The following is a 12,500-nucleotide window of genomic DNA, read 5'->3' as shown; positions in this document are numbered from 1 at the left end:
ACTGATCGAACATGTTCAGTCGGGTGAAAACTTAATTTATAAAAATCATTCATAACTAATCAACTTAATTCATTATACATACATCACAGTAGTATTTGTCTGGTACAAAATCTGGATCCCAAAAATAAACTTTTAGACTAAACATTAGTGATTAAACCGATGAAAGTTTAATTTAGCTGAAAACTGAAACTAAAAATTCCTTTCAATTTAATTTTTTACAAATGTGAAAACCCTCATATTTATATAATGGAATTATAATCGTAGTTTTTAACCAAATAATTTTGCTAAAAAATATAACAATTAAAATTCAACAGTTATTCCAGTTATTATAGTCAACTACGACAATAAACTTTAAATGAAATATATATAAAAAAATGTATTTTTCACACTTATTATTTGATTTTTAGTTGCCAAAGCAACATTCCTCATTGTCCTTTAGTTTGATGTAGTATAATAACTAAAACAATAAATAAATTAATAAAAACTACACAAAAATTTGAAACAAACTAAAATGAAAATAAAAAATATAAAAATCAATTATAAAAAAAACTATAATGGTACCTTAATAACTGAGAATATATAGGTAATAATATTTTATACACTTAAAATATAAATTATTAATATGAAATTTTCTATTTAAATATTTAGAATTAAAAAAAAATAAAGTACTATTTAGCAGCGTGACTATTTCTAATGTTAACAGTGGCTAGCGCTCACCTGAACTCTGTTGGCATGATTTCTGATGCCAAGCTGCCAAATGCTCCCGAATCTCCACTCAGAGAATCTACACACACACATTCAGGGACAGAGCTGATTGGATGACAGAGTAAGAGAAGGGGCGGGGCTTCTGCTGGTACATGCTGTCAGGTTAATGAGGTTATGGTGGTGTGTATGTGAGTGAATGAGAATGAGTGAGTGAGTGAGTGAGAGAGAGAGAGAGAGTGTGAGTGCGTGTGTGCTTGCGTGTGTGTGTGAGTGAATGAGAATGAGTGAGTGTGTGTGTGTGTGAGTGAGTGAGTGCATGTGTGCTTGCGCGTGTATGTGAGTGAATGAGAATGAGAGTGAGTGAGTGAGTGAGTGTGTGTGTGTGAGAGAGAGTGCGTGTGTGTGTGAGTGAGTGAGTGAGTGAGTGAGTGAGTGAGTGAGTGAGTGAGTGAGTGAATGAGAATGAGAGTGAGTGAGTGAGTGAGTGTGTGTGTGTGAGAGAGAGTGCGTGTGTGTGTGAGTGAGTGAGTGAGTGAGTGAGTGCGTGTGTGTGTGAGTGAGTGAGTGAGTGAGTGAGTGAGTGAGTGTGTAAGAGTGAGTGAGTGTGTGTGTGAGACCTGTTAAACACTTCTGCTGCACTTGAGCACATCTCAGCTCGTCAGCCGTGTCTCTCAGCGTGTCTCGCTCTGATATCAGCTTCTGCATCACACACACACACAGCGCTAGTGTAAGAGTCATTTTCACTATCACACAGAGTGAATCTCATTAGATGCGAGCGATCAGTTCTGTACCTCTCTCTCCTTCAGAAGGGTCTCATATTTGTCGTTGAGGTTCTTGTACTCAAACTGCCACTTCTCTGCTTTCATGGCCTCGGTCGAGTGTTTAGCGCTCATCTCGTGAGCCTGGCGAAGGAAACACCCATCATTCATTCATGTGTCCAGCTGTTTCCTGAACTCTAGTACACAGCAGCCCGTGTCCAGGATTCCTCCATTAGAGTAGAGTGCCTTGCTTTTCATTTATTACTTAAAGCTCACTTCAATTTTTTATAGCTACTAAATCAAAAACTTCTAGCCTAACTGATAAAGTTCACACATTATTTAAAACAAGTGAACAGTCAGTAATAAAAATAAGAACAAATACACAAATTACAAGCAGAGATGAATAGGCTACTAAATAACAAAGTTACAAAGTCTGAACTGTAGTATTCAGGTACAGAAATTAATAATTAAGCCTAAATGTAAAATAACACTATTTGTTCACTGTAGAATTTAAATATTTTCATCTTTGTTAAAGCTGTATTTTGTTGTTTTATTAATATTAATGACACAGACAACAGTATATATATATTAGCAGTGTGCTGTCACTTTAAGACCGACTGCATGGTCCAAAAAAACTGACCACTGACACGGGCATTTAGACGGGTATTTTGACATAATTTTGTGTTTTATGTGTCCGTTCAAGAGCAAGGAAGCGCGAAAGATGAATCAATTCTGTGTTCGAGCGCTGTCTGACACACGTCTCTCTCTCTCTCTCTCTCTCTGCACACGCTTCGGGTGTGTGTGTCTGCGAGACCCGATTCTCGGCTCATCTTCCGCCATTAAAATTGTTTGAATGTGTAAATTGGCAAGACAAAACACATCCAATTTATAAACTTTCACTCTATAATGGGTAAATTTAGCAGTTAATCTGCGAATCACATGCGTGCCGAACCGTGGGGCGGCTGATCCGTACGAATCACTGCGATCCGCTCCACCCCTATAACGTTCAGCTGCGCCATTTCCCAAGATTCATAATGCAACTCATTTGTAGATCTATGCCAACACAGGAGAATACATAAATGTTTCTAAATGCCAATTGTCGTGATTTTAAAATAAGTTTAAACCCTCGAGTTTGGATGTTTCGATGCGCACATGTTCTTGTTCAAGAAATTACAGCGGCTGTTGCATTTCTATCATACAGAAGAAGGTACAACATATTACAAATTAATTTGTAAAAATTAAATTAAATGTTTGGCCAATATTAAACAAGGATTTGACCATGCTACAGTAGTGTAACAACAACAATCAATCTATTAGCGCCCTCTGCCGGCATTCGTTATAATAACGTATTACGTAATGTACACAAGTTATATGATTATATTAGTTTTTTACATGCGGTATTTTAAAAGTGTTGTTTGATAAAATCCATTTGATTACTTCAAAACTTTATTTGAACCAATTATTATTGCTTGTTATTATATATTTGTATTTTAAGTCATTTTAAGTCAAGTCACCATTTATATAGCGCTTTTAACAATATATATTGTTTCAATATATTGTTTTACAGTGATTATAGGAGATTACAGTAACAGAGATTGTTTTGGCTTTACAGCAGGCTTAGAATAAAGTTATTGTCCAGCTAAAGCTAGTTTTGATCGATTCACTTCTGTTGCACTTTTTTAAAGGCTGTTGATCACTTAGTTATATTTTTATTCCCACAATTGTTTTATCCGATCACTTGATTAATCGATGGAATAATCGGTCCATGTGAAAGCTCCCACCGGTCCTCATGTCCTCCTCACCTGTCTCTTGTAGGAGTCGAGCTGCGAGCGGATGGTGTTGGCCCTGCGCTGCTCCTCCTCCAGCTCGCAGGTGCGCTGCATGTACACGTGGTTCCTCTCCTCCAGCAGGCGCACCTGTCGCCGCAGATCCCCCAGATCCTCCAGCTTGCGCTTGTACGTGTCCACCATCGCCTCCAGGCGGCTCACGCGGTCAGACGAGTGCCTGAAGCACAAACACGAGCGATCAACGACTGAAGGAAGAATGCGTTTCACACGTTAGGATCTCGGGGCATACACACGGCGCAATGCAGCGTCAGGCGTGACGCGAGTGTGTTTTGCTAGTTTCAGCCCGACGCAGTTATCATTTTTACGTCCTGCGCCACGTCGTTTAAATAGCAAGTGCATTTGCTCATGGGCATCAGCTGGTCTGAAAACGAGGTGTGTTCAGGCACATTGATGGCGCTTTGCTATTTTGAGGCAATAGACTGGAATAGACTGAGCCATTGGCCAACTGAAACCTACTCTAGTCAATGCGCAATATTTTTGGGGTATTTCAAGAGCGCGTTAATAATGCATTTTGTCTCGCAGATGCTCTGCGTGCTTTAACCTCGCGCACAAGCAGAGCAGTTTCATCGCTAGAGAAGCGTTCAGTTTTTCCATTAGCAAATTCCTCAATGTAAATAGCGAATCCGCCATGGCGCGAGCGCAACTGGCTTTTAAAGGGAATGGGAGATGAGACTCTGAACGGTCGCCCAAAGCACACCCATTACTCATCAAGAGGATAGGGACAACCCTTTTAGACCATTTTTCTCGTCGTTAAACTAGCAAAAGTGGATTCGGACCTAAGTGCACTTGCTTTAGACCGTGTGCTTAGATCATTAAAATAGGGCCCTTCATGTCTCCGGCTCTGACCTGAGGATGTCCATCTCGTCTTTGAGGGACTGGGCCTCCTGAGCGAGGCTGGTGAGCTCCTCGGTCCTCAGCTGCAGATCCGTCACCTCCCGCTGCAGAACATCTGCTCGCACACGCTGGTCATCTCGACCGCTCTCCAGCCTGAACACACACACAACCAATAATTATGATGAATAATGAAGTTTTACACTTAAATTTAATCATTTAGCAGACGCTTTATTCCAAAGCGACTTAAAAATGAGGAGAGCAATAGAAGCAGTCAAACTAACAATAGGAAAAAAAATATGTAAGTGCTGTGACCCTTCCCAGTTTAGTCTAACGAAGTATATGTACAAAATAAATTTATATATATATATATATATATATATATATATAGAAATGGAAGAGAAAATAAAATGTTAGTATGAATGCATCACGTGTTTTAACATTTAACATCACATATCGCTGATGCTTATATGATATCAAGGCTGAAAGAAAAGGACCCGGCAGTGTTTGCATTCACACTGGATCTGGATTTGAAAGTGGACTGAGATCTCATTCCGGTCCGTTTTAGTGGTGATAAGGCGCTATGAATTAATTTAATGTTCACACTCACACAATGTTCAAAATTGCCTATTTTGTTACACAGCACTGTAACAAAGCAGATCAATAAATTATTTATGATTTACAATAAATAATTAATATAAACTATGATTATATAAATATTATATAATTAATATGATCAATCAATGATTACTACCAAAACAATATTAATAATAAGGAATAATAATTGATTAATGACATTTTGTGTAACAAATGTTTTTGTCTACATGACTAATCTAGCACAAAAATTATATAAATAAAAAATGGAAACAATAATTATAATTAATTATGATTAATGACAAGTTATTTGTCTACATGACTAATCTAGCACGAACAAATCATTAATATTATAAATAATAAAAAACAACAATGACAATAATTAATTATTAATATGTTATTTGTCTACATGACTTATCTTATCACAATCGAATCATTTAAAACTTGAAATTGGTATTTTCACATGAAAAGTTATGTTTTGTACGCTTCTCGTAGTTCAGACCGTAACTCTGAGTCAGATGTGTAGGATCAGTGTGAAGTGAGCCCTGTGGTGGAGCTGCTGAGCCCCGTGGTGGAGCTGCGCGAGGGGCCTCACACCTGTAGTTCTCCTCCTGCAGCTGCTCCATCTGACTCTGCAGGAGCAGAAGCTTCTTGTTGGTGATGGTGGAGGAGACGTCAGACGGCTCGCAGTGGGTCAGACGCTCCCGCAGAGACTGGACCTCCAGCTGCAGAGAGGACTTCTCCTCCGCCAGAACCGACAGCTGAAACACACACACACACACACACACACATCTCAGCTTTTACCTCAGAGACGGTTTCTTGAACACATTTATCAGCGTTTAGTTCGGGTCACCTGTTGCTGGAGCTCTCGGCAGCGCTGGGACGTGTCGTCGGTCTCTTCACTCAGAAAATAATACTTCCTGGACTGTGGAACAGGGAAACAGCCAGAGGAGAGTGAGATAATGAGGGAAAACACGAGCCTGTTCAATCCCTAACACCACACACACCTGACTGTCGAAGTCCCCGAACGACTCTGGAGTTGCTGCCTGCACAGGCTCTTTGGTGAGCAGCTGAAAGACACACACAGTAACGTCTCTATTAGATTGAGTCACACTCAACGGTCACATGGTCAGCCTGTTGCTCTTTAGATATACACATGTTTTCACAGAGATCAATGAAGAGACTGTATTCATCATCACTGTGGAATGAGGAAAACCAGCCTGAGGGAGGAAGTTATAGAGGAAGCAAGAATGAAACACTGAACGCACCTTTCTGCATTATATTAGACATTAATTAGAAATAATTATTTATTAATTGGCTTCTGGGTATATCAATTCATACAAATATTTTTTTTTATTTCTATATCATATATTTATAAAAATTATAGTATTACATTAATAATGTAAATGCTAAAATACTCTTTCTATATTAGATCATAAATTAAATTAATTGAAATACATCATAATATTCTACATCATATTATAAATCAAATTTATCATAATCATAAATGATTACAATTTCATTGACTTCATTGGCTAGATCCATATTCAAACAAATACATTATTATATTATATTTAATACTATATAAATAATAATATTATAGTAATAATATTATATATTAATAATATGCTATGAAAACTATTTCTATATTATGTTAAAGCAATTTATCATAATACTTTTATTGGCTTCTGGCTATATAATTTCATACAAATACAATATTATATTTCTATATCACATGATATAAAATATAATAATATTATACAATTATTGTATTTCATTTATGTAATATTACATTAATATGATATCAATATTATTTTTATATTATTTCATGAATTAAATTAATTATAATTAATCATAAATAACAATGAAACAATTAATCATAAATAATTATTACTTAATTGGCTTCTAGCTAAATATATCCATATTCATACAAATATAATACATTATATTCTAACCGTGCATAATTAAATTATAGTATTAAGTGTATGTAATATATTAATAATATAATATGAAAACTATTTCTATATTGTTATAAACTAAATTAATCGTGATTTATCATAATTATTATTTAATTGGCTTCTAGCTATATAATTTCATACAACTACAATAAGACATAACATTACATAAATATAATATTAATAATATGATATAATATTTTAATTTAAAAATTATAAAAACAAATTTTTTATATAAAAATATATAAAAACAGGAATTTTTACTTCTGGACAAAACTTTGGCATGAATGAGGGCTCAAATTGTGCAAAGAGAAATAAAAAAAATGTCCACACAGATTTCCGTAGACTTAATGACAAAGAATTAGTGAGTCCTGAGAGTAAAATCAAAGCAACCAATCACAGCAATTAAACACTTGATTCAAAAGGAAACGTGTATTTGAAAGCAGTCTACGTTTAAGGGAATGATTAGAATTGATGATCCAAAATGATTATGAATTAAGAAATAGTTCAGTCTGGGTTTGTGTCTGACATATTTTCACATCAGAAAACCCAATTTTGGTTTTAATGCTACTAGCTAGCAGACATGAGATAGCATTAGCAAAAACTCCCTCAGACTCTCTGTGGTTTTAAATGCTTTCAAATGTTTCTGCATTATCAGTAAAATAATGAATAACCGAGCAGTGGCTATTTTGAGTGGGGCGAGTCCTGTTTTATCAGTTTTGGTGTGAATACCTCTTGTATGGCCGTCATCACGACGTGCTGCACTGATTCCTCCAGCGTCATGATCTGCTGAATGTGCTCTGTGAACACAACCACAGCATCTGTCAGACTAATAAATGCTATTTTACAGCTTCATCATGTTCAAATCATTCTGAGATTAATACACACACGCATTATTATTCAACCAGGAAATATACATCAAATACTAAGGATCAGTATAAACAACTGCACTGGGGTAGAATGACATGAATCATATTCAAATATGAAATTATTAGGGATGCACCAATATGAGCATTTTGGCCGATGCAGATAACTCTTTATATTTTAAAGCCGATAACCGATATATTGGCCGATAAATCTACATTTTTAGATCATTTTTGAGAGCCTGATTACAAAAACAAAAGTCTCAAATTAAAGCCATCATTCTTATTATAATTTTATGTAGCCTATATGTCATAATATTTTTGCACTTTACTGTATTTTCCGTTTTTAAAGTGATTCCAATCATATTTCAAGCAGTTCAAACCCCTCATGTTGAACAGTGCGCATCTGAAGAGTCTCAGCTGAAGGAGATTAAACATTATTTATCAGCTTTAATGTATCGGACAAATTTTCTTATCCGACCAATAGCGATAACATTAAAAATGAACATATATCGGCCGATACCGATATGTCGTGCATCACTAGAAATTATTTAAATATAGATATATTTGTTCTACTAGGTCTAAGTCTACTTTCCATTCAGTTGTTTGCGAACAAGTTCAATTGAATATTGTATTACAGTAATACATTTATTATAATGCATATATATCGTCACTGTCGAGTGGAAACTTCACATCTTCAAAAACGCTACTTTTCAGGAAATGAAAAAAAAAAAAAAATTATAATTAAACACTGTGTTGTCGAAAGTTGATAATGTGGCTTTATATATAATCAGACACATTTGCATGTGTCGTTACTTATATTATTAACATCTTACCAAAAATGTGTTTTCAGCAACTTACAGGTTATGAAGTTTACCGCATCTATACGTGGGCGGTCAGTTTACTATTAAATACACCGTCTTTATGTTGCTTCAACATTACTTTGGAGGTTTAATGTGAAAGTTTTACAATTGTAATGTTTTTTATTATTATTATTATTATTATTCAGAATGTGTCATGCTTTTTTAAATTTGTTAGAATGACTTTTACATGCTATATTCATTCACTGTTTGTTTACCTTGTCAAAGATTTTATAAAAAATAAAAATAAACACTTTAGTGACAGTGCACTATATATATTTTTTATTCTTTTGACCATTTATTGATGTGGAAGTGTGTTTTGTTTTGCATGTAAGGAGGGAGTGAAATTGCAGAAATGACCGTGTTTAAAAAGTTTGTTTAGTTAATGTGCTGTTAATAAAACAATAAATAAATATTGGTTCTGTATATCGGTTATCGGGCACATAAACATGTAAATAATTGATAAAAAAAAAAAAATATTGGTCAATATCTATCTAAACGACACCTTTGACCTTTAGCATTGGTTTCTAAATATGACTTTAAAATAGCTCAATCGGACTACACACTGTTTCATAACCGGATGTTGATAACACGTGTAAACACATGTGGTTTTGAACATATTCTGTAACAAGAAATTCAAGGACTTTACAAGCACTACTTTTTTGGTTATTAAGAACTACAATCAGAGATCGCACTTATCAAACAATAGCTTTAAGATTAATTTTTATTACAGATATTAGGTATGAAAAATACAACTAACAAACGCATTTAATAAATACAAATACTATGTTATATTTATAATGGCTATTAGTGTTCAATAATTATAATGTTGGCGTACTTGTTTATCAGACGGGCTGCAGTGTTAATTATGCGTGAAAAGATTGTATTTGTGTTTTTTTTAAATGAAATTTCATATGTATTGTATTTAAATAAGTCAAGAACTTTTTAAGTACCTCATCGTAAATATGGCCGTTTTCAAGGGTTTTCTCAGCCTCAAATAAAAAAACTTCAAGCACCGTGTGGGAACCCTGCACACACTATGGGAACTTCATCCCTCTGGCTCTTCCCAGCATTCCCTCATCTAATGATGTCCCATTGTGCTCGTCTGTCTCTGAGCCTCCATTCACGCGGTCAGTGGGGGTGTTGCTTAAATCCCCTCTCAGTTTTTGTTCTATTTTCTCTGTGAAGGTCACATGACTGGTGGTCACATGACTGTGTGAGTGTTTGGGTGTGTACCTTGTTTGTGATCGCAGCTGACAGCGCAGCCCAGAACCAGCTGCAGCAAACGGCCCAGTTCAGTCACGTCCCCCATCTCCCCGATCAGACACACGTCCGGGACGTGCTCTTCAGACACCTGCTGACTCAACACCTGACACACACACACAAGCATACACACGTTACTAGCTAATAACAGTTTATTTAATAGAGGTTGAGGTAACAGAGGTAATAGAGGTTAGAGGTTATTATATTTAATAATTATATCTAATTATTATATCTATATTATATTATATCTAATATACCTCTATTATATTAGAGGTTGAATTGAACACACTGTGAAAACGTACAGAGGAAACCCATATGTGTGTGTGTGTATTTGTGTGTGTGTGTGTGTGTGTGTGTGTGTGTGTGTGTGTGTGTGTGTGTGTGTGTGTGTGTGAGTATTTGTGTGAGTGTGTGTAAGGGTAAGTGTATTTGTGTGACTGTGTGTGTGAGAATTTGTGTGTCTGTGTGAGAATTTGTGTCTGTGTGAGAGTGTGTGTCTGTGAGTGTGACTGTACGTGTGAGTGTGTCTGTGTGAGTGTGTATTTGAATGAGTGTGTGTGTGTGTGTGTGTGTGTGTGTGACTGTCTGTCTGTCTGTATTTGTGTGACTGTGTGTGAGAATTTGTGTGCCTGTGTGAGAGTGTGTCTGTGATTGTGACTGTACGTGTGTGTCTGTGTGACTGTGTGTGTGAGAATTTGTGTGTCTGTGTGAGTGTGTATTTGAATGAGTGTGTATGTGTGTGTTTATGTGTCTGTGAGTGTGACTGTCTGTCTGTATGTATTTGTGTCTGTGTGAGTGTGTATTTGTTTGAGTGTGTGTGAGTGTCTGTGAGTATGTGTATTTGTATGTGTAATTGTGTGTGTCTGTGTGAGTGTGTATGTGTATCTGTGTGAATTTGTGTGTCTGTGTGAGTACGACTGTGAGTGTATGTGTGTGTCCATTTGAGTGTGTCTGTGTGAGTGTGTAAAACCTCAAATGAAAGATGCTTTAACACAGACTTCAATCACACATAAAGACTCACGTCATGATAATACTCCATCATGCTCTGAAGAATCTTCTTGAGGTTGCTGACCTGTCGAGCACACACACACACGTTCACTGAGACACAAGAACACACTGTCTGAGCAGAGAGACAGTAAAACTAGAGTAAAATACCTTCAGCCTCCAGTTTGTGCCGCCCTCCTCTTTTATCCTGCTGAGCCACGTTTCATTAAACCATGATGGGTCTCTGACCAGGACAGAAAAACAAACCGATCAGAAACACACTTTTTAGTATCAATCCTGATTTAGACCAGCATGAGGAAAGATTCATCTCGTTTTTAGACCAAACACTTGGTCAATAGTGTTCTTGAATGAGAGTAAATGATACATTTAACATGAAGACATGAGCAGCTGTCATATTTGACATTGTCAGATGTGCATGTGTGTGTTGGTGGATTAACAGTGTGTATCGGACGTCCAGCGCATCTGTCAGATCAGCTTTCAGAGGAATATTTGACGTTCCATCACAAATATTTGCAGAAAGTCACACCCACATGTGATACGTGAACACACACACACACACACACACACTCACATTTTGTTAAGCACATGTGCGATGGCCACTCCACTGGTCAGCTCATGTTTGCTCGCACACGACGGCACCTGAAACGTCTGCAGCTGAAACACACACACACACACACAGAAAGTAGACATGAACACAAACACTAGACAGAGTTTAAAACTTCTTTCTGTTTAGAGTCTGAGATGCATTTAATAAATATACAGGGTGAAACTCGAAAAATTCGAATATGGTGCAAAAGTTAATTTATTTCAGTAATTCAACTTAAAAGGTGAAACTAATATATTGTATAGACTCATTACATGCAAAGTGAGATATTTCAAGCATTTATTTGATATAGTTTTTATGATTATGGCTTACAGCTTATGAAAACCCCAAATTAGAATATTGTGAAAAGGTTTTCATCTCACTTTGCATGTAATGAGTCTATATAATATATTAGTTTCACCTTTTAAGTTGAATTACTGAAATAAATTAACTTTTGCACCATATTCGAATTTTTCGAGTTACACCTGTACTATAATATAAATAAGATCAAAATAAATTCAAATAAACAAATAATAAAAATTGATTGAATGATTACAATAAAATTTAATAAAAACGAATTAAACGATACAAATTTATTAAAATATACAAATAAATAATACAAGCACAGCACTATAGCAAGTAAACTGAATCTTTTCCAAATAAAATTGTATTTGTACATATCTATTTGAACCTTTCACAGTATAAATAGGGTCTTTACATATTACAAATATTTAGATGAGGGTTTATCACATGTTTGAAAAACCCAGGAAAACTGGAGAACAATCACTTTTCTGAAATGTTAATGTCTACTTTATGATCTACTGGACAGTTCAAAGTAATACTATCAGTGAAGACTCTGTTATTTGGGTCAGATAAATATATGAAAAGACTGAAAGAAATTACATTTGACGAGGATATATTGATTAAATCGGAGGTTATTAAAGGTCCAAGTTGTTTTGAACTATTATGATCTGCTCTAAACTCATTTTAAGACCTTTGATCAGTTAACGTTACATAATGAGTTTAACACACACCGTATAAAGCGCTAATAAAACCGCCAGACTGATTTTACGAGTGTATAACTTAATCCACAGAAAACAGCGATTCATACAATAAAATTCATAAAGTCTGAGAAGATTCCACCTGCTGCTAACACTAACAGGCTAGCGCGCAACACACAAACAAACTACTTAATTCTCATTTAATACAGAGAAACACACTCTAAATACAACAGCA

At 35.7% G+C, this 12,500-nt stretch overlaps 1 protein-coding gene across 1 annotated transcript in view; it reads right to left on the bottom strand.

The window, feature by feature from the left end:
- The window catches only part of hook2 (hook microtubule-tethering protein 2), an 18,956-nt gene that overhangs the window by 6,287 nt on the left and 169 nt on the right, over nucleotides 1-12,500 (bottom strand). The window contains exons 2-14 of the mRNA XM_079617512.1: nucleotides 11,253-11,335; nucleotides 10,832-10,904; nucleotides 10,698-10,748; nucleotides 9,650-9,782; nucleotides 7,423-7,490; nucleotides 5,743-5,805; nucleotides 5,589-5,660; nucleotides 5,333-5,496; nucleotides 4,157-4,297; nucleotides 3,266-3,467; nucleotides 1,497-1,607; nucleotides 1,323-1,404; nucleotides 718-784 (exon numbers count right to left, since the gene is read on the bottom strand). Coding sequence (XP_079473638.1) covers nucleotides 718-784; nucleotides 1,323-1,404; nucleotides 1,497-1,607; nucleotides 3,266-3,467; nucleotides 4,157-4,297; nucleotides 5,333-5,496; nucleotides 5,589-5,660; nucleotides 5,743-5,805; nucleotides 7,423-7,490; nucleotides 9,650-9,782; nucleotides 10,698-10,748; nucleotides 10,832-10,904; nucleotides 11,253-11,335 — 1,310 coding nt within the window. The remainder of the gene's footprint in view (nucleotides 1-717; nucleotides 785-1,322; nucleotides 1,405-1,496; nucleotides 1,608-3,265; nucleotides 3,468-4,156; nucleotides 4,298-5,332; nucleotides 5,497-5,588; nucleotides 5,661-5,742; nucleotides 5,806-7,422; nucleotides 7,491-9,649; nucleotides 9,783-10,697; nucleotides 10,749-10,831; nucleotides 10,905-11,252; nucleotides 11,336-12,500) is intronic.

The sequence above is a fragment of the Phoxinus phoxinus genome (genome assembly GCF_949152265.1).
Source record: "Phoxinus phoxinus genome assembly, chromosome: 1".
NCBI classification, from domain to species: Eukaryota; Metazoa; Chordata; class Actinopteri; order Cypriniformes; family Leuciscidae; genus Phoxinus; species Phoxinus phoxinus.
This window is presented reverse-complemented; position numbering and strand designations above follow the sequence as displayed.